Source organism: Typopeltis vanoorti, chromosome 13 (genome assembly GCF_054136105.1).
Source record: "Typopeltis vanoorti isolate ZY-2024b chromosome 13, IOZ_Tvanoo_1.0, whole genome shotgun sequence".
Taxonomy (NCBI): domain Eukaryota; kingdom Metazoa; phylum Arthropoda; class Arachnida; order Uropygi; family Thelyphonidae; genus Typopeltis; species Typopeltis vanoorti.
The window spans coordinates 2,577,713-2,604,693 of NC_143561.1; the positions used below are offsets into that span (position 1 = coordinate 2,577,713).

At 37.2% G+C, this 26,981-nt stretch overlaps 1 protein-coding gene across 1 annotated transcript in view; it reads left to right on the forward strand.

Moving 5' to 3' along the window:
* Nucleotides 1-26,981, forward strand: part of LOC150099888 (proline-rich protein PRCC) — a 68,240-nt gene that overhangs the window by 12,598 nt on the left and 28,661 nt on the right. Inside the window, exons 2-3 of the mRNA XM_090402693.1 lie at nucleotides 5,407-5,463; nucleotides 20,462-21,013. Of these exons, the coding sequence (XP_090258819.1) occupies nucleotides 5,407-5,463; nucleotides 20,462-21,013 (609 nt within the window). The remainder of the gene's footprint in view (nucleotides 1-5,406; nucleotides 5,464-20,461; nucleotides 21,014-26,981) is intronic.

The window sequence follows — 26,981 nt, forward strand, 5'->3', positions numbered from 1 at the left end:
TGCCAATCTGGATGCAAACATCACAAACCAGTTTAGAGAAGCTTATAAAAATTCAGAAAAATGCAGCTAAAATCATGTGGACTAAGGAATACAACTCCTGGAAAAATAGCAGAATTCGAATCCAACCTTGTTCCTTTAAAAATTAGGTGGCAAGAAAATCTTACCAAATTTGTAGAAAAAAGAGCGAACCTTGCACATCATAGAACAAGTGAACTTTTTAAAAACTGGAAACCAACAAACAGAATAAAGAAAAAATCAACAATGCATGAAATCATAGAAAATAAAATTCCCTTGGATTGTTCAAATAAAATAGCTGACTACCCAGCATTTTCTCCAAATCAAAACAGGAAAAATATAGTTATCAACTCTGAAATAGGGAAACATGAGAAAAAAAGCCTAGAAAACCCTGAAATCTTGAGATAATTAGCCCTTTCAAAAATAATGGAATATGGACCTGCCTCAACAAAGAGCTACACAGATGACTCCAAAAATCCAAATGGCAATTCTGGGAGTGGCATACTCATCTATGGCTCCTCATAATATAGAACTAAAAACAACTAACAGTATTAGATGCAACTCATACCATGCAGAATTAATAGCCATTAACACCGCACTGCAATATTTGGACAAACAAAATCCGAAGGAGTTTATATTTTTCACAGATTCCTTAGCAGTCCTTCAAGCTATTAAGAACTGCTATACTCGCCATTAAGAAATGCTTAGAGACATAGCAAAAAACATAAACAAACTACATAAGGATTCCGAATTAATCTTCCAATGGATCCCATCCCATGTGGGATTAAAGGGAAATGAAGCTGCAGATGAAGTAGCAAAAATGGCTGCAACATCATGTGATACCACAGATTTTGATCTTTTTAAAACCACCCAAAAAGAAAACATAAAAAGAACAATTCTTCAGGACATGACTCACCACTGGTACTCAGCAGAAAATCCAGGAGCTACCATCATCTCCAAGTTTAACGGTAGTGGCACAGATTTTGCAGGTGGGGAAGACTTGCCTCAAGACTGGCCACACAAGACCAATCAAGTTTAGCAATGGCATAAAAGTCTTCCCCACCTGCAAAATCTGTAACATCGAGGAAGCATCACCAATGCATTTGCTAAACTGTATGAATATTTCCAAATGTGAACTCTATAACAACTCAGAAAAGGTGCTGTATAAAATACATGAACTTGACCTCTATGATAAATTCAGTTCAATCCCTCATCCAAGTGTGAGCAAACAAAGCCTGCGCCTGAGATAAGTTAGTACAACACTGGGCAACTCGCAGCAAAGGTGGATTAAGCTCTCAACCCCCTGTCTCAGCATCTCCCACAATGCACAGCACATCTCCTTGCAGACATGTATACTGCTATGCATTAAGGGGGGGGGGGCACTACCCATACCGGTTTCGACCTTTATTGAGGTCTCATCAATGGGAGCCAGGCCCAGAGTGAAGATACTAAGGCAGAAGCAATAGCAGAGGTCATCCTTACCCATAGGAGCCGCCAAAGGGTGTGCCACTCCATTATCAAATCACTCTGGATTTAGAGAAAGATGTTGAAAGTTTTAACTATGATGAAAAGCCAAACGGCTATTTTTTCTGGCGAGGTTGATAAGTTAAGCGGATATAGTGACACACCTTTCTGGCAATCGTACAGCAAAAGTATGCAAGTTCTTTTCACTTAAACCCTGATATTCTAGGTCTAGCTACTCACTGATGAGACCTCAAAAAAAGTTGAAACCGGTCTGGGTAGTGACCTCTCTTCATAATGTAAAACAGTACTACATCTCCTAAAAGCTGTGTGGTTTTACATTATGAGAAAATATCAAGAATAGTGAGGGATCTTGCTCCACCTTTGCAACGAGTTGCCGTGGTGTGGCACTACCAAGTGGTCATTTACGCTTGGATTCGCCGACAGTTCGTCGGCATGAAACGTTCAGATCGTAGTTCTCAATCGTAGTTTCGCTTACTGGCTGAAAAACAATAAGGGATTTTTATCCTCTTAACTTATGTTGAAAGTTTATTTTTCACTTGGTCAGAATATAATAAATTCAGTTTCACAGCCATGGTATAGATGATTCTAAAGTGTGTTATTAATTCAACTACGAAAAGTAAAGATTGCATAAGCACAGTTTAATACCCAAAGAACTTAGGAGTAACAGATTATGAGAGAGATCATACCAGGATAGTACAAGCAGAAAAAGGTAGAGGCCAATATAGAAACTCAAGAGAAAAAGGTACTGTAAAAATCTTGTGTTAACTTAAAATCGTCTGTAATTGTCATCATTATTCTATTACTGAACTGTTGAAGAGACTAAGGAAAATTATACTAGGACTTTAGTACATGACTGGTTATAATGAAAGTATGCTTGCTAATATTAATATTATATAAGTAATTCATGTCTCCTGAGAATTATGCATGTATATTGTAACGTATAGGAAAGTTTTAAATGTCAACGTTATGTGTTAACACAGCGAAAGGATAATTTAATCTACATAGTTTTAAATAGTTAAATAGAGTGAGTTGATCATATATGTCCATGTGCTACAGCATATAGCGTATTCAGACTAATATAGGGTTAGCTGAAGTGTTAATTAGATCTTGGATTATACATATGATTGTATGAGTTGAATTTGTTATGGCGGCATGACTGCAATACTCATATAGGATCATAGCCAAATTACTTGTGATAAGCTAATGTTGTTTTGTAAATGTTTTCTTAGAATTGAATTATATTAGAAATTGAATTGTACCATACTAATGAGTTTAATAAACCTTTGTACATTGATAAAACAGTTGTCTGAAATTGCTGCCCAATGCACCACTTGAAAACGTATGAACCTAATCATGCAGGAGGGGAGAATATTTAAATGAGTAACGAGATAAAGTGTCACGACTGCAATATTGTTTCACATTCAGACATATTTTAGTAATTGCTCCTTGTTTTTATATTTTATATCTCCAACTAAATGTCCCAAAAGGCGCAGTATAATATAAATATTAGGAACACTAAGGGGAGAAATAGCTTAAATATTTGTAATTTGGGATAAATCTCATACATGGATAAAAGTTGAATATAGATAAGCAGAATTTCTCTAGATAGAATAATAATCAAAAAATGGGACACAACACTACCTTATCTCAGTCCTGAAGATATTTTCAGGTGCAGGCTTTGTTTGCTCACTCTTGGATGAGGGATTGAACTGAATTTATTATAGTCTGACCAATTGAAAAATAAGCTTTCGACATATTTCTCTAAATCCAGAGTGATTTGTAATGGGGTGGCACACCTTTTGGCTGCTCCTATGGGAAGGATGACCTCTCCTATTGCTTCTGCCTTAGTACCTCCACTCTGGGCCTGGTTCCCACTGACAAGACCTCAATAAAGGTCGAAACCGGTATGGGTTGTGCCCCCCCCCTCCCCATGCATAGCAGTGTACATGTCTGCAAGGAGATGTGCTGTGCATTGTGGGAGATGCTGAGATGGGGGGGGGGGGAGTTTGAGAGAGCTTGATTCACCTTTGCTGCGAGTTGCCCGCTGTTGTACTATCTTACCTCAGTCCTGAAGATATTTTCAGGTGCAGGCTTTGTTTGCTCACACTTGGATGAGGGATTGAACTGAATTTATTATTGACCTCTATGATCTAGTATAATAATACCATGGGATAATAAAAATAAAAAAAAATAATAAATTTCGTTTAATCCTTTATCCAAGTGTAAGCAAACAAACCACCTTACCTCAGTCCTAAAGATATTTTCAGGCGTTTGTGCCTGAAGATATCTTCAGGACTGAGGTAAGGTGGTTTGTTTGCTTACATTTGGATAAAGGATTAAACTAAATTTATTATAGTCTGACCAAGTGCAAAATAAACTTCCAATAATGATCTACCTGCATGTTACTTTTGTATACTCTTGTTTGCAGTCTGCCTGACACAGTTTAACAACCTGCAGATCTCTATTCTTCTCTAATGCCTTACACTTGTAGACATCTTTACACACATATGATGGGTCAGATCCAGATGAACACAAACCCGAAATCATTCTTGCCTCATCAACATTTCCATGACAAAGCCCATTCCCATCATTAACACAGTTATATACAATTGTCACTCTTACACTCACATTCACTCCATTCCTCTCTTTAGAATTTAGTTTGAATGACTCTATGTTAGGTCTCATACCAGTTATTAGTTTTTCCAGACTCCTGATACCAAACACATTCAGGTACAGGCCATCCCTCTTATACAAATCCAATCTTCCCTCAAACACACTCCACACATCCATTCCTTCTACACAGCCTACGCATCGAACACACACATTCACACTCATTCACTCTCTCTCTCTCTCTCTCTCTTTATTATTATTATTATTATTGTGTATCCATGTATAGCTCCATGATAGGGTGTGGAGTTCTGGTACTGAGCCCAACTTCCTTTTGAGAAGTAATTTTTATTCTCAAGTTTATCAGAGACCTATCAGGGAAAGTTGGGGTTGTATCGAAGAGAATAGGGATTCCTGTATTATTGAGCTTCTTCCCTCAATTCTTTTATGATAAGTAGTTATGCCTTTAGCAGGCATAATTATATTTCAACTTGTGAAATATTTTAATTAATGCTCTTTTAAAACATTGTCTAAAATATTTTTGGTGATTTCTTTGATGTGACATTTTTGAATTTCTTACCTCTACGAATTGCATTTGTGTATGACACTTTATTCTGAATTTGTTTCATTAATGTGATTATTGTACTAGCATGGACTTAACACTATGCAGTTTCACTGTTTTTTTGTATTGTGTGATTTATTATTTATACTTCTTATATTTGGTAGTACTTTAGCTATCTCTTGTTATACCAAAGTAGTTTCAGCAGTTTTGTGCATGTGCATCCATGAGTGTGTGTGTGTGTGTATATTTTGCATTGCATTAGATATTGTTACAACATTACATTACTGTATGTGAGCAATGTTCTTAAATGGATTTGCTTGTACTAATGTATAAGCAGATCCTCTCATGTTGATAACGAAAATGGAAAATCTCTTAATGACTTAATTCATTTATCTGTTTAATGGCCATTCATATTCATTATACAAACCATAGACATAAGTTTTGCATAGTTCCAAAAGAAAGAAAACAGTTCATAATTCCTATGAGGATGTGCTGAAAAGTTGTGATAATCTGATGAAGGAATTGATGTCTGGCATGTCTTCTTATATATCTTAAAAGAAAAAGAACAAATTATTACAATTTGATGAAACATGGGGGTTAAAGGGTTTTAAGATTTCTTTCTTATGTTTATATCAGTTGCTTTAATATCATTTTTGTTTTACGTGTTTATCAGAACTTTTCAGCTTCCTTCCCCCATCGTAGTTAATTTATTAGTAACAAAAACTTCTTTCTTACAGATTAAAGTTGTTGATGATGATGATGATGAGCCATCCTGCAAGAAAATAAAACAACCTGTAAGCACATAAATTTATATTTTTGAATATAATAGAAGATAATTTCTGTAGATTATTAAAACACTTAAGGAATTGAACAACGTAGTTAAGGATATAAATTAAATTAAACTTTAATAAATATTTTCCGATATTTCGGCAACGTCACGTTGCCATCTTCTAAAGGAACTTACAAAAAAAATTACGTGCACGTACGCACTACAACACAGAAACTGAGAAATGAAGAGATGAAGCTATTGTTCTCCTAACAGTCCAGATGGTGCCCTCTAGCGGGCTAAGTAGGTGTTCTTGGCCGTTGGGCTGAAGGTCTGCTGATGTAGGCCTCCCAAATTTGGGGCAGTCGCATACAACCAAATTTGTTGAGGTTTGGAGAATTTCTTAGGGCTGAGGCTGATTCCATAAAGAGTCTTTCAAATTTGTGTTTGCTACGGTGTATCACTGTAGCTTTCTTCCACCGTATTCTGTGGCGTGCATCCAGAGCATGGTCTGCAAGTCCAGAATGACTGTATTTGTGAAAACGGATGTAGTCCTTGTGTTCCGAAATTCAATCGTCTAGCGTTCCTGAAACGCTGCCGGGATAATAAAGTAATCCCGAACTGTGTAAAATTTAAGCACCGGTTTGTGTCACAAAAAGCTTTCCAAATATATAACCGCGCTAGCTACGCGTTGCTACGCGAACAAATCACCGCCACGCGGTCGCTCTTAGCGGACATTAACGAAGCTATTCGTGCCGTCGAAGATAAGCTTTCGTGCACTTTGAACCACGATCTTTGGTTGATTTTACATGACGTCTCATGTACCGCGGCTGAAAAAGAATTTAAAAAAATACGAGGCCGACAGATGAAAAAGTTCGAGAAATTAAAAAAGAACTCTACCGTCCTTCCAAAACCTGCTACCAACACGGTAATCAACCTTTCTTCAGTCACCCTGAAGCCTGAAGCACTCAACGCGCTGTCACGTGGACACAACTTCACCATTGCTCCCAATAAAATACCAGTGAGGATATTATGATCCAGATCGAACGTGGAATCCACCACCTTCCACATCAAGTCGCCAACAGTGTAAGACTGGATGTAGCCTGTGTCCTTTCCAAAGCAAGACCACCAAAAACCAACATATCAAACAAGGAATATAAAGCTCTACAGGAAATGAAGAATAATAAAGAATTAGTTATCACCAAAGCGGATAAGGGAAATGCAACTGTAGTACTTAACCAAAAGGACTACACAGGTAAGCTGAATGCTCTTCTATTAGATCGGGCCACTTACCTCCCTATCAATTACAATCCCACCAACTCTCAAATTAGAAAACTTCACAGGCTCCTTAAGAGAGTCACTTCTTGGCCTGTAGAAGTTACCAACAGATTAAAGCCGTTTAACTCTATAGCCCCCCCCGTATTTACGGACTCCCAAAAATACACAAAGAAAATGTGCCATTACGTCCCATAGTGGATGGCATTGATTTCCCCCACATACAAATTAGCTAAACATTTGGCCAAAGAGCTCGCACACTATACTGGCAACACACCATCACACATAAAAAACTCAGCCCATTTCAAAGCCAGCATAGAAAACCTTACACTCCAACATACTGACATAATGGTCAGCTTTGATGTCTCCTCTTTATTTACAAATGTCCCACTCAAGGAAACTTTAGAGCTAATCCAAGCTAAATTTTCTCCCGACATCTCAGCCTTATTTCAGTTCACAATGAACTCAGGCTATTTCGTTTGGCAGGGAAAATTCTACAAACAAATAGAGGGGACAGCCATGGGTTCACCACTCTCCCCACCCTTGGCCAATTTCTTTATGGAGACCTTGGAAGAAAAAGCCTTAGCCTCTGCCCCACAAAAACCAACCGTATGACTTCGCTACGTTGATGATGTGTTCGCTATTTGGCCACATGGCTCTGAAACACTTCTCTCCTTCTTAACACACTTAAACAACCAACACCCCAGGATCAAATTCACTCTGGAAAAAGAGGAAAACAACACCCTCCCTTTCCTAGACACACTAGTCACCCGCCAGCCTAATGGATCCTTGGTTTTCTCAGTTTACAGAAAACCCACCCATACAGGCAGATACATTCACCAACAATCCCACCATCCCCCCCTCACAACAATATGGAGTAGTGAAAACACTATACAACAGGGCTAAACTAATCTGTTCAAATGACTTGGCCCTAAACACCGAACTAAATCACATCCTCAACACTTTCTCAGCCAATGGCTACCCCCCCCAAAAAAATCCAAAAAAAAAAAAATATTAGAACCTACAAACCACAGATCCCCTCCTCCCCCTACCACAACAAGGATTACTGTAAATCCATCACCATTCCCTACATCCGAGGCACCTCAGAAAAGATTACCCAAATCTTAAAAAAACATGACCTGACCTCCTGTTACAAACCTTACCGAAAATTGGCATCCCTTATCTGCTCCACTAAAGACCAACCACTTCCCCTAGACCTACCTGGTGTTTACCAGGTCCCTTGCAGTTGTAAACTGTCTTACTTTGGCCAAACAGGCAGGACAGCAAATATCAGAATTTCGGAACACAAGGACTACATCCGTTTTCACAAATACAGTCATTCTGGACTTGCGGACCATGCTCTGGATGCACGCCACAGAATACGGTGGAAGAAAGCTACAGTGATACACCGTAGCAAATACAAATTTGAAAGACTCTTTATGGAATCAGCCTCAGCCCTAAGAAATTCTCCAAACCTCAACAAATTTGGTTGTATGCGACTGCCCCAAATTTGGGAGGCCTACATCAGCAGACCTTCAGCCCAACGGCCAAGAACACCTACTTAGCCTGCTAGAGGGCACCATCTGGACTGTTAGGAGAACAATAGCTTCATCTTTTCATTCCCAGTTTCTGTGTTGTAGTGCCTATGTGCACGTAACTTTTTTTGTAAGTTCCTTTAGAAGATGGCAACGTGACGTTGCCGAAATATCGGAAAATATTTATTAAAGTTTAATTTAATTTATATCCTTAACTACGTTGTTCAATTCCTTCAGTGTTTTAATAATGCATAACCAACGTATAAGCCTGTCTATGAGAATTTCTGTAGATTTATTTATTAAATAGGATAGAAAATTCTTTCCTATGTGATAACATCTTAATTTCCCTTTCCCCTGATGCGAACACGCTCATACGTTCACGCACACACACAAAATCTAGCTTGTTAATTATTTATCATATAATACATGGCTTATAAAAAGTATTATTTCTTGATATTCTTTCTTTTTTTTTTTTTTTTTTTTTTTATTTAAGCTGTATCCTGTAAATTTTGAAAGACCTTTATTTATACTAATATCAACAATTTAAATGCATTTTTTTTCTGAAAAATATTATTAAAGATTGCAAGCCTGTGCTGTTAGAGCATTCCTTTTGGTAAGATTTAAATCTGTCACTCTTCCCTATTTATAGGGCTTGTCTGCATCCGTCACCAGTGTTGCACTAAGTCTTCTTCCTCATGGTTCAGCTCATGGTCCAAGACTACAGTGAATGTCAGGGCATTCATTGTAGCCCTGGAATTCCTCTCCCATGCATAATCATTGCTTAATGGAGAATGGGTATCCATGTATAGCTCCATGATAGGGTGGGGAGTTCTGGTACTGAGCCAACTGCCTTTTTGAGAAGTAATTTTTATTCTCACATCTATCAGGGACCTTCAACATGCTCCAAGTTCAGAAATAAACATGAACAGAAACAAAAATAAGAAAGATCAAAGGCAGCAACAAATATACTGCCATTTTTATTTTTGCATTCATCTAGTAAATGTACACTTAGGGAATATTACCTTCTTCATCCGGAAGGGGGTGGCAGGATCTAAAATCTGTTTAAAACACTTTCTTCAGGAGATATTCTTGTTGTACAATTAACCCAGACACAATCAGAACAACTCCTTCTTGCAACATCTATTGGGGGGGGGGGACATACCGATCATTGTCAAATAAAAAATTTGAATATTTCTTGAGGAATAATATCAAAGTGGAACCCACTTGCTGTTCCTGATGAGGGGATTTGCTCTGAACTGAAGAATCAAGAAGTGACTACCATAGAATTGTCCTAGTTGTGAGTGAGATCACCCAGTATGCCAAAAGTGAAAATATTATTATTATTATTCGTTAAACCTCCAAGGAGTCCGAAGCCTCATCGCGGGAAGACACCTATACAAATCTCCGTCTGCACTGAATCTCTACTACCACTCATCTACGTCAACGGCATCTACTGCCTACCACCACCACAACTAGTATTTTTTGTCTATAAATTGCATGTGTTCTGAAAGGCCGATTTGTCTGTATGAAGGATGAAAAACCTGACTTTCCTATCTCATATAGAGCTACCTCTATATGAGATGGGCTATATGAAAAAATTTTCAAAAAAAAAAAAAAACTTAAAACATAGCAAAGCACTCCTTATCATAAATCATACTTAACATAAACATAGAAGCAGTTACCATCTGATTCTCAGTTGGATGTCTTATCAGTATGCTGTATCACACTACTTACCTTGCAATGCAGATATCTCACAGGATGACCTCATGTTGCAATTACCATGCTATACTTTTAATGGGGGATTTAAATGGTCACAAATAGAGTAGTGCTTGCACTAATATCAGAGGGTTGTTTATAGCACATATGTGAAACAACAGCAACAATAATATTAATAATAATAATTATTATTATTATTATTATTACACAACACCTCCAAGGAGTCCAAAGACTCATTGAGGGAGAGCACCTACTCTGTAACTCTCAGTCTCCGTCACTTAATCCCCACTCCCAACTACAGCGATCCACTAGTACCATCATCACCGATACCAATGCCATCTACTACCATCACCACCAATATGTTTTGTCTGTAAATTGTGTGTGTTCTCAAAGCTGATATGTCTGTATGCAGGATGAAAAAATCAGAGTTTCTGGGAGAAAAAACCCTGCTACCTCCGTATGAGATTGACTAACTCGTATTCAATTTAAAAAAAAAAGAAAAAAAACATATAAAGATTCCTCTCATCATGACAAGAATCAAACTTAGGCCTTTTCCAATTGAAGGACACAATCTACTGTTGTTCTTCCAATTGCACTACAGATGCACTTAATAAATTTCAGTTGACAAGATTCGAACCTGTGTGGGGAAACCCCAGTGGATTTCGAGTCCGCCACCTTAACCACTTGGAACTGCACATAACATAATCTCTCCCTCTAAACACGGAGGGCATTCACTATGTGAACATTGATAGCCACTAAAGGGCTATATGGTATATAGTGGCTGAGGATAGCACCTGAACAGATAAGTGATATTTTGAGTAAAAATTGATGAATTTACATAGTATTGTTTGCTTTTAGTATTTTAGCGTGTCTGAGTGATTTTTGTGTGTGTTTTGAGTATTTTAATAGTAAATTGATAGATACGATTATCTGTGCATATGGCTCCCATAAAGAGGAATACAAAGTTGGCATCCAGGTCGCCATATTTTTCTAAAAATCTTAACTTAAAGGACTTGATTCAGTGTACCGTTTGCGAAATATATGCATTAAGGAGAGCGGTTGGAGTCTGGTTAAACAATGATAGTGGAGTGAATGTGTGCAAAAAGTGTAAAGAATGTGAGGATTTAAAGAGTGTTTCAGGTCGTGTGAGTGATATCATTGTGGAAAGTGAGAATCTAGATAACAGTGATATTCGAGGTATGAATGGTGATATTTGCGAGGTAGTACCTGAGAGATCAGAAAGTGCTTAACCTAGTAATTGCATCTGAGAATTTGGCTGTAGCGAATATGACCACATTGCCACCAATTGGTGAGAGTGATCATAGGGTCTGGACTTGGAGGTGGCTAAAGGTGTGGAATTGACAATTAAGACAGGGTACATGTGGAATTATTGGGCTGGTAAGTATGACAAGCTTAGGAGATTGATTGGCTCAGTGCCATGGCATGTACAACTGCAAGGGCTAGAAGTTGATAGTGCATGGGAGGCGATTAAGAAGTGTTTGCATGAAGCAATGGCTGACTGTATACCTAGAGTCCGAACAATATCAAGTAGGGGTTAAATGGATGAATTACACCATTAAGCTTGAGCCGCAAAAAAAGAAACAACTATGGAGGGAATTTAAGGAGAAAGATGACCGGCACATAAACGGTATAAAGCGCAGCCCAGAAAGGTAACGAGCGTGGTAAGAAAAGCAAAAAAGGATTACGAAAGAACATTGGCCATGCAGGCTAAAGAGAATCATGAACAGTTTTTTCAATATGTTGCAAGTAAAAGAAAAAATGTATATGGCAGAATGATTTTAAAGAAAGCCGATGGTAGGGAGGTAACCGAATCAGTTGATATAGTGGAATTACTGAGCGAGTACTTTGCAAGAGTATATCATCCAGGTGGTGACATTACAGAGAATGAACCAATAGATTATACGGGAATTGTGGTGAATCAGGTGGAGGTGAGTAGTCTATTGCAAAACCTCAATGTCAATACATCTGTGGGATTGGATGGTATACCAGCTCGTGTCGTACGTGAAGCGGCTAAAGAATTGTTAGTACCCTTGACCATTTTGTTTAATTTGAGTCTCGGGTCTGGGTTAGTCCCGAGGGGGTGGAAAGAGGGGAAAATAGTTCCACTGCATAAAGGAGTTTCCAAGACTGCTGTTGTAAATTACCGAACGATTAGCATATCAGGAATCATTGTCAAGGTCTAGGAGAAATTAGTCAAGAGAAGAATACAGGATTGGATAGATGAAAATGGGATACTGTATGGGGAACAACATGGTTTTGTGAAGGGTAGATCATGCCTCAGTAACTTGCTCACGTTTTATAACACAGTGACGGCTGAACTGGATAAGGGTAATGGGTTTACAGTGATTCTACTGGACCTTGCAAGGCCTTTGACAGGATACCACATGGAACTCTAATCAGTAAACTGAAGCAGATGGGGATGGATATAGGGTTGGTGAGATGGATAGGAGGGTGGTGATGGAGAGATACCAGAGAGTGGTTTATTTAGGAGTGGAGTCCAAAAGACTACTTGTGACTAGTGGTGTGCCACAGGGTTCTGTTCTTGGACCACTACTTTTCAATTTGTTCATTAACGATATAGGAAAGGATCTGAGAGGAAGTGTTCACTTGTTTGCTAATGCTGCAAAGTTGGGTAGAGCAATAGTGAGTGCACAGGATGTCAGAATTTTGCAGGATGGTTTGGATAGTTTGGAGGACTGGGCTAGAAAATGGATGTCAATTTAATGTGGCAAAGTGTAAGGTTATGTATTTTGGAATGAAAAGATTAGCAGCGGTATATCACATTGGTGGAACTGTACTCCATGAGATTGATGAGGCCAGGGATTTGGGAGTGTTGGTGGATAGGGAATTGAAGTTTAGGGGGCACATTGCAAAAGTGGCTAAATCAGCTCATCAAATCACTTGGTTGCTGAAAAATACTTTAACAAGCAGAGACAAACAAGTTATCGTTCCTCTATATCGAGCTTTGATAAGACCCCCATCTAGACTACTGTGCCCAGATATGGGCCGCAGGGTTTCTTCTTGATGGGGAGGATGTGGAGAGGATCCAAAGACAAGTGACCAAGATGATAGCAGGTCTATGAAATGAACCTTATGAGAACAGGTTGAAGATTTGTGGGTTGCAAAAATTGGTTGATAGGCAGAAAAGGGGTGATATGATTGAGACATTCAAATTACTGAAAGGTTTCTATAAGATTAATCCAGAAGATATTGTTGAGAATAGGACTGGTGGTGGGAGGACTCGGGTGCCATACAAGGATGCTGGGCAAGAATGTGGTTAGCAGGGGTCTTAGAGCTAGGTTTTTTACTTGGAGAGTGGTAAATGAGTGGAATAAGCTGCCAGAGTCTGTTGTGGGTGCTGTGACCGTGAATGAGTTCAAGGTGAGGTATGATAGATACTCTGTGAATGTCGAATAGTTGTTCTTGATATGATGTTAGGGCCTCCCTCGATGAGTCTGTCGACTCCTTGGAGTTGCCTGAAATAATAATAATAATTCACTACGATTGACTTAACTGTCTTCCCCTCCCTCCTCCATACCCCAATCCTTACTGTTTAATGGGAAACTGATGATAACTTTTATGGGAGTGATCATTTTTCCATGATATCCACCTTTCTGCATGGACATCCATGTGATACATCACAGATATCCCAATGGAAAATAGTGCAAGCTGACTGGCTCACTCTTTCTTAGCAGAATTTGATTCTGTAACAGTCTGCTGCCACTACTACAGTACGTAAAACAGTTAATTGGTTTCACTTGTTGGAACTGAAAGCTGCCTGTCTTGAACATTTCCTCTAAAAACTATTGTGAGATGCTGATAGCACAGCAGCCAAGGGAGCTCAGAAGAAAACTAGGAGCATCTGCAGATATCCTACAATAGCAGACCCCATTGTTTTCAAATCTGTTCATACCTGAGCAAGTTATATTCTGTTTTCAGAGCCAAAAGGAATTTAGATTCCAATACATATTTCTATGACCTGATCAGCCAACACAAGAGGTCTGTGATAAAATCCTGAAAATGAAAGGAATGTATACCACCCACCCATTTTTGTTCCTCGAACATAATGGATATCCAGGTACTGACCCAGTGGCAATTGCTGATGGTCCTGTAAAGATTTTTACCAAATCATCAACTGTATCTCCTTACTTCTTGCCTCAAAGATGCAAATGAGAAAAACATTAAGTTCTGTTCTCTTCAAATGGTGTAGAAGATTATAACATGCCATTTACAAAACAAGAACTGAAAGCTCATCATCATCATCAAATTCCTGCCATGTACCCTCAAGGGGTGTACAGGATATGATAGTACTACATGAAAAAATTACATCATTATTAATTTCCTATCTACAATTTTCCTCCAAATCAGTCTGTTACTTGTCAACACTCCAACATTATCAGATCTTATATTTCTATCGTCTAAAGCACTTTGTACCGTATCAATCCACCTATATCTTGGTCTTCCTCTGGGTCGTTTTGCTGCCAACCTGGCAGAGAACGCTTGTTTTGCTAATCTTTCTTCACCCATTCTGTTTAAGTGACCATACCACCTGAGATTAGCTCTGCTAACGCATTCCTGGATGCTGACAATGTCAAGTTCTTTCCTAATATCCTCGTTTTTAATATGATACTGCCATTGATGCCATCTGTTCATGCCTATAATCTTTCTCAGGACTCTCATATCTGTGGTCTCTAGTCTTTGGTCAAGTGTTTTACTTCTGACCCAGCTCTCAGATCCATAAGTTAAAACTGGTTTGAACACTGTCTTGTATACAGCTAATTTAGTGTTCTGACTAATTTCTCTCTTATTTCATATGAATTTATTCAATTGGCTTCCCACCATACCAGCTTTGCTGATTCTGTTGTCTATTTCTATATTTAATTTACCATCTTCAGTAAAAATCGTGCCTAAATAGCTGAAATGTTTTACTTGTTCCACATGTTCTCGATTCACAACACAGTTGACATTTTCAATGATTCTGCCTATTTTCATTGTGTTTGTCTTTTTATTGCTGACCTTCATACCATATCTATTACAACAGCTATTCAATTTAGTCAGAGAATCTTGCAGACTTGTAGCGGATTTATTTAGAAGTATAACATCATCCGCATAAAGCAAAGAGCTGACATTAACATCTCCAATTTTGATATCATGTTTAATACCACTTTCCTTCATAATGTGATCCATATAGATAATGAATAACAGAGGGGATAATGTACATCCTTGTCTCACACCAGATTTAACATTAAACCATCTTCCTGTACTTCCTTCAATTCACTGCTGACTTACAACTCAAATAAAAACTAAGTATTGCTTGATATAATGCCCCATTGAACTGAAAGCTGCCTTGATTAAATGTCACTTGACCAGATAACATCCATTGTGGTGTGGTTAAACATCTTTCACCATCTACCATGGATATTTCTTCCTAAAACTTGAGCATTGATATTCAGCCTGTATCTTCCCCACTGCTGGGTGAAAGGCCACTCCCATTATGGGAGGTTAGGGACTACTCCCATGGTGACCTTTTTCATATATGTAGAGTGTGTGTGTGTGTGTGTGTATATTTAAAATCCCAAAATTTCATCTTGGAATTGATTTGTGCAGCAGTAGTATTGCCCATTTCCACAGATCCCTGTGGAAATGGGCTATACCGTTTAAAGATGGAATGACTTGACTGCAAGAGGTGTGTACTGTGTATCGATAGCCTTTTAGCAGCTCTTTATGTGAAGTAGAAAAAGTCATTAAAAAGCTGAAATGTCAAAAAGCAGCTGGTGTAGATATTTGACCAGAAATGCCCAAATACGAAGGTATAAAAGTTTTATAGTGGTTGCACTGCATAATTCTGAAAGTGCGGTCAAAAGGTTGAATTTCAGATGATGGGAGCAGAGCTCTCATATTACCTATTCACAAAAAAGAGAAATAAAACTGAATGTGAGAATTATAGAGGAATTTCAGTGCTGACTGTTCCTTGTAAAATTTATGCAAGTATACTTGAGAAACAGCTAACAAAAATTAATATATCATTACTTATTGTGGAATGCTTTCTATGAGGATAGATTAAAGGTGTGCGAGTTATACACAGTTTATGTGTACTTTATTGTGACATTAATTTTATAAAATATTTTATAAAGAGGTTTTATAAAATTAATTCAAAGGAAATTTTTCAATATATTACAAATAATAATATAGGGGTCATTCTTGGAAGTTGTGTAAGAGTTGTGGTTAGAGTTGTTATTGCTGACCTTCATACCATATCTATTACAATAGTTATTCAACTTAGTCAGGGAATCTTGCAGACTTGTAATGGATTTATTTAGAAGTATAACAACATCCGCATAAAGCAAAGTGCTGAGATTAACATTTCCAATTTTTATATCGGGTTTAATTCCACTTTCCTTCATAAATATATATAGATAATGAATAACAGAGGAGGTAATGTACATTCTTGTCTGACCGTATTTAACACAAAACCATCTTCTTGTACTTCCTTCAATTCTAACTGCTGACACAACTCAAATAAAGACTAAGTATTGCTTGATGCTATGCCCCATTGACATCATACAACTGTAGAGTTTTCAATAGCTTCTCTCTTGATACCTTGTCATATGCCTTTTCCAGATCTACAAAACTTAAATACAGATCTTTGTTATATTCCCATGATTTCTCAACTATTTGTTGTAAAATAAAAATGTGATCCTTACAGCCTCTATTGGCCTGAATCCAGCTTGTTCTTCACAAAGATTCCTTTCCACAATCCTTCTCAACTGTTTCTCAAGTATACTTGCATAAATCTTACCAGGAACACTCAGTAGAGAAATACCTCTGTAATTCTCATATTCATTTTTATTTCCCTTTTTATATATGGGTACTATGAGAGCACTATTCCAATCATCTGGAATTCATCCCTCTGTCCAGAACGTCTGAACTATGCAGTGCAGTTCAGCTGCTGTAAGATTTTATACCTCCATACTTGAGCATTTCTGGTCGAATATCATCTGCTCCAGCTACCTTTCCACATTTCAGGCTTTTGATGGCTTTTTCTACTTCAAGTATGGATACGTATACCTGATTGCATGCCTGGTCAGTGTTTTATAGCACTGTGCTATCACTGATTGTTTCTAGCAATTTTTCAAAGTAATTACTCAATATACGAAGGATATCTTTTTCTCCAGTTTTAATGTCAACTTTATCATCTCTAACTGCTTTTACAGCACTCTTTCCTCCATTCCTAAGCTTCTTCAACAACCTCCAGAATATTTTGCCACTTTCTTGATATTTATTTTCTATATTCTTGCCAAAGTCCTCCCATGACTTTTGTTTAGCTAGTTTTACACAGTGTTTAGCATTCTTGCATTTGTCTCTATATTCTCTAAGAGCACAAGCTGACTTATTTGCCAGGAACTTTTTATATGCTTTCTTCTTCTTTTCCTTCACTGCCTCTTTAACTTCCTGTGTCCTCAATGGAGTTCTGATTTTTCTGTCCTTGCAGACAACCTCACTACATACCTCTCTGGCTGAATCAATCAGTGTTTTCTTCAGGGCTTGCCACTGAATCCCCAAGGCTTGGTTCCTGTATTCAAACTCTTTCATTTTTTCTTGAATAATATTTGTGTATTTTAGTCTACAGTTCACATTTGAGAGCTGCTCAACTTTTATTTGCTTTTAAACTTTCTTACCTATTCTTCTTTTCAATATGAAATTCAATTTTATCTTGCTCAAGAATAAATGGTGATCTCTTCCAATTTCAAATCTTCTCTACACTCTAATGTCCTGCACTAGGGAGAAAACATCACTGTCAACAATAACATAGTCAATGAGACTTTTCTTATTCCTTGCCTCTTCTCCATGTAAATTTCTGCACATTTTTACGTTGGAATATAGTGTTAGTAATAACCAGTCCATGTCCTGAGCAGAAATCCAACAGATATTTGCCATGATTATTAGCTTTGCTCTTTTCTCCAAATTTTCCCAAAATATTTTTGTATGTCTGACATTCATTTCCTACTTATTTCCTATTTAGATCCCCAACAAGGACCAATTTTTCATTGTGTCAGTTGCTTTCTCTAAAGCCTCAAGTATTTAGTGTTGAATACTATGGCTACTCCTTTTTTTTCCTTGATTGTCATTACCTGAATATAACATTTTGTATTTATTGTTCAGAAAGATCTCACCAGTTTTTGTCTTTTTTTTTTTTTGTTTCAGTCACTTCTATTATGCCGATCTGGTACTTATCCAGTTCCTCAGCCAGCTCCATTTCTTTACCATTCAGGCTTCTTATGTTGATAGTAGTACCGATCTTGAACTCTGGTGATGTTGAGTTGGGGTGTGTTTTCAGATTTGTTCCAGTAGCTGACTTTTCGTTGTTCTCCCTGGTTCCCTGGCAAAAACAATGGGGACCTTGTTTAATCTGGCAACACCACAGCCTGCATGAAATTCTGTCATGTTGTATCATAATTTTATATTGTGGCCAATAAGAATACAATTTAGTCAGTTAAATCCCAAATTGCTAGCCCATCCTCGTTTGTTCAGTATCCAGGTAGATACCTAACAAGGTGCACCATAGTGTAGCTGAGGATTGGACATTAGGTCAGAATCCCTGTTCGGTTCTCTGCATTCCTTTAAGGGCTATGTAGAGATCTCCTCTCAGTTATACAGCTTTTACCCTTAAGCACCTCTATTTGATTGTATTAATTTTGTATCATTATTTGATGGTATTAATTTTTTAATTTAGATAACTCTGTTGTGACATTATTTGAGCCTCACATACTCGTGGGCCACCCTGTTAGGTATCTACCTGGATACTGAACGAATGAGGATGTGTGGCAATTTGGGATTTAATCGACTAAATTGTATTCTTATTGGTTGATTGTATTAATTTTTTAATTTAGATAACTCTGTTGTGACATTAATTGAGCCTAATACATTAATGGTAAGATATGAACTATAAACCATGTAATTATTTTATTTTTCTTTTTTTGTTTGTTTGTATTGTTTTAAAAATTTTTGGTATAACAATTCAAATGGAAATTTTTATTATATATAAATTTCTCAGAATAAATATGTATGTTGTATAGTGATGACCTTGTGAGTACCTCAATATCTTATTCTTCAGGTCATTTGCAGACAGAAATATGAGCCAAACAAAGGGTTTGGAATCGTTTGCCAAACAATTGTTACAGAGTTGTGAGTATTTGAAAAGTAACATTCATGCATGAGCATTGTAGACATATCCTAACCCAAGTCATTGCACGAGTAGCACTTCAGCTAGCATACTATATTCAGATATGTCATATTAAGATTGTGATAATTATTGAACATAATAGTGAAATAAAAGTACTGTGCATAATTTGCATTTGAGTTTTCTAATGACACTGCTACTACCTTTTAGGAATGTAGTCAGCAATTTATGGAATGAATTTCAGATTGTACTGTTTGGTTAATGTTCACTGACAGGTGCAAGTAACCAGCTTATTTATAAGCGGGTTGCCACTCCTGAATGACAGAATGTGGATTTCAAATTGCACAGCACATTTTCTTCTTAGTACATGGACAATTTCCAAACAACCCATGCTCTGTACATGACAAACTGAAAAACATTAATGGACTGTATTTGTGTGATATCCCAAGAATTCAAAATCTTGAACTTGGAGATATAAATAGACAATTCTCTTGTTGATTTGGTGCATAATACTGCATCAAATCAAAGGATTGCAACTGCTTTCCAGCACTATTGTGATGAGGTCCATTTAACTCATAGTGGAATCAACAATACTCTAAATAAACTTCCATTTATAGGGTTATAATAATCCATATAGAACAAAGGGAAAGTAATTTCTAACAACGTTTTTCTCTAAACATGATGTATCATTGGTGACAGGTGATGTTTTTCTAGATTTTTGAAAAATGAACTGCCAACGTTCTTCAGTGAATTTTCTTTTGCTAACATGATTATATATGTAATACCAGTATGCTGGGACATCCCCACATTTCAAAATATCACGGTATTTGAATGAGCAGTTTCCTAACCAGTTGCAGTGATCCACAGAATTAGCTATTATCACTGGATCTCAACCTGCTAGATTTCCACATGTAGAGTTATCTTCTAAACATGGTATAAGGTTCATAACATGAAGTAATTCAATGAATATTTGATGCTGGTAAGACATTAGTGTATCGCAATTTTACTAAGAATTCTTTTATGATCAGATGGGTCAGAATGTGCTTCCACACTAAGTTCAGCTATTTTGAACAGAATTATACTTTGTGATTTTTTCCAATAATTAAGTGCTTAAGTTTAACTGTGTTTGAAATATGCTTAGTTCCATATAACCATCGAAAATTGGATCCATGTTTATTAAAATTTTTTTATTGGGAATGACCTCAGAATTTTGAAGTATTGATATGATATTATTGGATACCTATACTTGGCTTTATTTTAAACTCTTCTTTCTCTCTCTCTCTCTCTCTCTCATTTAGTGTGGCAGTGGACTTCTGGGAATGTTACCTCCTCCTAGAAACCTTAATGTAAAGGAAGCAGGTCGCCAGTTGGTTCCTTATGTTTTAACTAAAAAAACAGAAAAAAAAGATTCTGTTATTTCTAAAAAAAATACCAAATGCTCTGATTTGCAAAAGAGGAAAGCTGATACACAACCAGTCAGGGAGCCTAGTAATAGTGATGATGAGGAACAATATGATGACTGCAAAAACAGTACATCTTCTGTAGATTTTTTCTCCTTGAATAGCCTTAATGCTGAAAGTCCTACTCAACAAGGTGATCCTGAATTAGTAGAAACCCCTGGATATCGAGATCAAATTAAGGCTAGTGGAAAGGATCATGGCAAAACTAGATTTTCATCAGAAAATAATGTACAGAGTAATTTTAATCCTTCATCAAATTTTCAGAATTCAGATTACGATGTATGCGACTCTTTTATTCCTGATGCTTCTAGTTCTTCATTTCAGCCTCAAGTCAGTGTGCAAGGAAATACTGAAAATTCCAGTGAGCAAAACTTACTAAATGCCGAAGGGGTAAATGTGCTTTTCCTTTCAATTCAGTTGTATATATCTGTTAGTAAAGGTTATGAGTAATAATGCTGTTGCAAACATTTTGCATAGTTCTAAGTTTAATACAGCATATAGTGTTTCTGAAGTTTATTATACCTTTACCTTTTAATGTTTATGATATTTTAAAATTTATATATTTCAGTAATTCCAAACCATTTCTGAAGTAGAATTAATGATTTGCCAGTTACAGTAGCACTCAAAAATATTTTGACAATAGCAGGCATAACTATGCTTATAGCTGATCGTGTTTTATAGCACGATAATTTTGATAATTGGTGAAATATTCTCCTGCTGCTGCTCTTTTGACTGATGTCCTTGACAACTGCCTCAATGCCAAAACGTTCCTATGCCACTGTTTGACAAAGTAATGTTTGACCTAGAATCCTTCATACCAGTTGTAAAAAATGAATTCATCATTCATTAGTAGCTTGGTTGGAAGCATACACAGTGTGAATAATTTAGCACCAAAAACTTATTTACATATTTTTTCTAAGTTTTCATCATTTGTTGGATTCATAAATATTTGACAAGTTATTATTAATACATTTCATCTATGAAAAAATTGTTTTTTAATACATATAATATTAGTTACTATAAATTTATGAATATTAATTATTAAGTCATGCTGAAGACCAAAATCCTCTGCAGAATTTAAAGAAGCTGTAATTTGTGCTTTGCAAGAAGGACACACATGCACAAACAAATGTTACATATGATTTTGACATATCTCAACAACTTGTAAATGTTTGGAATCGGCTTTGTAAGGCCAGTGGAGATGTAAACAATAAAATTAGACAAAGGCATAAAGGAAAAATGACTAGAGATGAAAAGCCTATTAAAAAGTTATCCAAGCAAGATCCTCAAAAATCTGCTACAAAAATCTGCAGTTAACAAAGAATTATGTAAGAATTAAGCATTTTTGAATTAAAACATCATCTTGGCAACCTAGTAAGAAGCCTCTTACTAGGTTACCAAGTAAGAGGATTCTTTTCTGCAAAGAATAAAAAGGCTCAATTAAATTTTGCTGAGATTCTGAGAGTAGTGGTTGAGTGTGTTCTTCTGGTTGGAAAAATTTTAATCTCAGCTCTGAGCTTAAAAAATTGCAACAAAAAATTACCCTGCCACAGTAGTCTGATGGTTTAATAATGGTAATTTTTTGTTGCAATTTTTTAAGCTCAGAGCTGAGATTAAAATTTTTCCAACCAGAAGAACACACTCAACCACTACTCTCAGAATCTCAGCAAAATTTAATTGAGCCTTTTTATTCTTTGCAGAAAAGAATCCTCTTACTTGGTAACAAGTCAGGATATTTAGCTATTATTTTTGCCAAAAATTCACAGAGATGGGTAAAGCACACAAAATAAAATTAAGTTTACAATACTATTGGCCCATGACACATGACAGATTCAAATATTTTCTGCCAATGAATAATACAGTGGGTAACTATAGACTTCACACAGCCCACATTTTCTCAAGCTTCAAACATTTGTGCAACTAAGCCTTTTCCTATATCACACATATCTTTACCACCATCAATTGTAACATATCTCAGCCCTTTCCACTCCACGTTGTACTGAATTGGTTTGTTCTCAAATTCTTTGAGTTTCTTGTTTGGGTTGAGTTTTCTTCGATTTCTTGTGTGCAGCTTTGTGCATGAGTAAAATGGTGGTGAAATATAAGACAGTGCAAAAGACGAGTGTAAATGCCGTGAATTTTTCAAAAATGATGAGATGTCATGAATGCATTGCGTATGCCTGGCATACTTATGGCTTATGAGATATCATTGAATGTAAGCAGTAGCAGGCAAAAGATCGTGGATGTAGATATGGGAGTAGCTGACTGCTTGAATGGCAACAGTAAGACAACAGGGCAAAAGGAGCAATGAGTTGGTAATGTTGATTCATAAGACAGCATACATAGATGACTGTGGCAAGAAAGTGGACGTGTGAAAATGTGATTTGCATAAGTGACACCGAAAAACTAATTGAAGATATGAAAGTGGAGTTAGTAAAGATGAGGCAAGAGATTAAACATATGAAAAGTTTGAACTGAACTGAGGAGAATTACAGATTTGCGTAGGAATGTGAGGAAGAATGGAACGAAACATTAGAAAGAAATATCGAATGATTTGCACGTAGCAAATGTATGGAGATTTGATGATAAAAGGTGCAGTGAGGGAAAAGGTGCGTAAGGTCTGTTTTCTGGGAGGTAGAATGAGTAGTGTGGTTGAAGCGTGGAGAAGAGGAGTACCTGAGCAAAAGAGTTGGTAATGGTAGTTGGCACAAATGATATCACTGGTAGCCAGAAGAATGTCATGAGGCTGTTAATGAGAGCGGAAAATAACAGTGTGGTAGGTAAGGTAGTCAGTGTGTTGCCAGGTATGATGATGAGTTGTGAAGGTGAGTGAAGATTATGAATGGTATGTTAGTAGACTTGTTGAGGAGAAAGGAGTTAATTTTGTGAATGTGTGGGATGAGTTTGAGGGGTAGATAGAGCTGTATGAAAGAGATCGACAACACCTCTTGCTTCCTCAGGTCTTACATTCACTTCAGTGAATGTAAGACCTGAGGAAGCAAGAGATGTTGTGGAAGAGCAGGAGAATAAGGTAAGCAAGTTTGTGAATGGAGAGGTGAGTGAAGAGAATGAGAGAGAAGGAACACAGAGTGAACAGGGGAAGGTGAGGGTGGACAGGGAGACACTACATGAAAATTGCAGATAATGGTTTCAGGAGTAGATGTGTTGTGTGAATGCGCAAGAATGGATTAAGATAGTTATGGATGTGTGGGTGATATTTAGGTCTGGGGAGGGGTGTAATATCAATGATAATAGACAGGTCTGGACAACAGGGAGTGTGGAGGAGTCATATCCGAGAAGTGGGGTTAGTAGGACTTGTTATAGAAACAGAAATCAGCTAGTGTGTGTGTTTACAAATACTAGAAGTATTTGAAACATTCAAATTTCATAAATCCTTTTTGAAAAAAAGGATTTATGAAATTGTAGCATTGATAGAGTTCATTCACCCAAACATTGTTGGTATAAGTGAGACATGGTTGAATGAGGATGATATTCTGACAGGAATAGAGATGGAGGGATATGTAGTCTTTTGTGAGGACAGACAAAGCAAAAAGAGAGGAAAAGTGTTATTGATGATGGCCGAGGAGTTTGGCCCATCCAGGGTGGAGATGCAAGGAGCAAATATGGACTAGTTTTGAAGCAGTGAAGTGGTAGTGGACAGGATGAAATGTTTAGTAGGGTGTTGCTATTGACCTGGCAAGGTGGAAGATAGTGAGAATGAAATGTTTAGACAAATTGGTATGCTAATAAGAAAAGGGTGATCATTATGAGGGAATTTGCATAAGGAACCAAAGAGAATCAATTTCTCGAGTTTTAAGGGATAACTACCTTAAGCAGTACATAACAGAGTCCTAATGTGGATTAACCACCTTACCGGCCGTTATGGATCAGATATGCATACGCTTCGTATCCATCATATATTTCAATGTAATATCAATGGTATTACAATTTTAATAAGCACTTTGCATCCATGATAACTTGGACGTCTATAGACGTCTTGGCCGGTAGCATGGTTAAGTCTTAGATTTGATTATCTCATCAGATGATGATGAAAATGAAGTGTCACATCTTCCTCCAGTTGGTGAAAGTTGCCAATGAAGTGATCACTTGGGTGAAAGTTGCCAATGAAGTGATCACTTGGGTGAAAGTCGCCAATGAAGTGATCACTTGGGTGAAGGCCAGCCATATCAGTACTTTTGTGAGAAAAGGTATGTGGAACTATGAGACAGGCGATTATGGCAAACTCAGGAGGTGGCTTGCATCGATATTGAATGAAATCAGTACTGCTCTACTTAGAAAGCATCTGACAGAGGCAATGGCTGAGTGTATTCCAACGGTCAGAATATTAAATAAGGTAGGTGTAAGATGAATGACTGAATAGGTGAAGCATGCAATCCAGAAGAAAAAGACATTGTGGAGGCAACACAAGATGAGTTGTGATAATCAGTTACATTAGGAGTACAAAGCCCAAGCAAGGAAGGTGACTCACTTAGTATGGGTACAAAAGTGCAGTATGAGTATAAGTTAGCAAATTATGCTAAAATTAATTCTAGGGAGTTTTTTTTCAGTATGTGGCGAGTAGAAGGAAGAATGATTACAGATGAATGATGTTGGTCACTAATAATGGGAGAATGATAAACACTGAGGAGGATATAGCAGAGATATTTATGAGCAATTCATTAAAGTAGTCCATTCTTGTGATTGTAACATAATGCAGAACTCGAGAGCAGTGGAGATGGGGGGAGTAACAAATGGTGGTGAGAGAGTAAGAGGTATATGAGGAATTGAGTAAAATTGATGTCAACATCAAATGTACTCGATAGTATATCACCACATGTCTTGAGGGAATGTTCCAGGAAGTTAACAACAGATTTAAACTACATTTTTAACATGAGTCTTAGATTAGCCCAGGCTCGAAAGCAATGAAAAAATAGCAAAATTGTTCTGCTTCAGAAAGAGGATGATAAGACTAAGTCTTTGAATTATGGGCCAATCTGCTTATCTGGATTTGTGGTGAAGGTATTGGAGAAGCTGGTGAGGACAAGGATTCAGAACTGGGTGGACAGCAGTGGAATTCTCTTTGATGGACAGCATTAGTTTGCTACAGGAAGATCGTATTTTAGCAATCTGCTTACTTATTTTAACAGGGTAATGAATACATTAGACAATACATTAGACATTAGACAAGGTGGATGTGAAAAACAGTAGTATATTTAGATTTTGCAAAGGCTTTTGATAGATTGCCACATGAGAAACTAGTAGTTAAATTGGAGTAAATTAGGTTGGCTAGTAGATTAGCGCATTGGATTGGAGATTGGCTGTCTGATAGGTATCAGCAGGTTGTGTATCAGGGAGCGATATCTCAGAAGAGGAAAGTCACTAGTGACATGTCCCAAGGATATGTCTTGGGGCCATTGTTGTTTAATTTATATGTAAATTACATTGGAAATGGCTTAAATGGTGATATACAGTTGTTTGCAGATGATGCAAAGTTGGGAAATTGAACAGATGTAGCTTTGCAAGAGGATCTAAATAGACTGTCTGAATGGACGAGCAAGTGTATGGGAATGTTAGTTTAATGTTTCAAAATGTAAGGTTTTAAAATTTGGGATACAAAGATGGGATGCAGATTATAGGATTGATGGAGATATTTTGGAGGAGATGAAGGATCTAAGGGTGTTGGTGAATAGGGACTTGAAATTTCGTGGATATTTTGCTAAAATTGTGAGGACAATACAGTGGATTATGGGAATGATGAGGAGAACACTGACATGTAGAAGTAATGGTTATTTGATTCCATTGTACATGACTTTGATCATGCTGTTTATGGATTACTGTGCACAGATTTGGTTGCAGGTTTTCAAGAGGATGATGAATGTCCAGAGATGATCAAGTTGGTTTCTGATCTTTGGAATGTGGAATATGAGGACAGATTGAGAGAATGCAAATTACAGAACCTAGTGGATAGAAGGAAGAGGAGAGACATGATAGAGACAAATAAGTTGGTAATGAGTATGACCAGATTAATGTGGATGAGATTTTTCATAGAATATCTAAAGACATGGAAAACGAGAGGTGATCCCTGGAAACTGTATAAGGTGGGTGTGAGCAAGGGAGTGAGGAGTAGATTTTTTGTGTGGTGAGTGATTGGAATGTATTGCCTGCGAGTATAGTGAGTGCAGGGACAGTGAATGCATTTTAATTTGTATGATCAACTCTGCATGTGAAAGTGGTACCTCCTACGATGAGTCTCTTGACTCCATGGAGGTCTGTTGATGATAATAATTTTCACTTGTTGGAAAATTACACCAGTAACTGCAAAATATTGGGCCCATTCTTATAAATGCTGGATCACTCC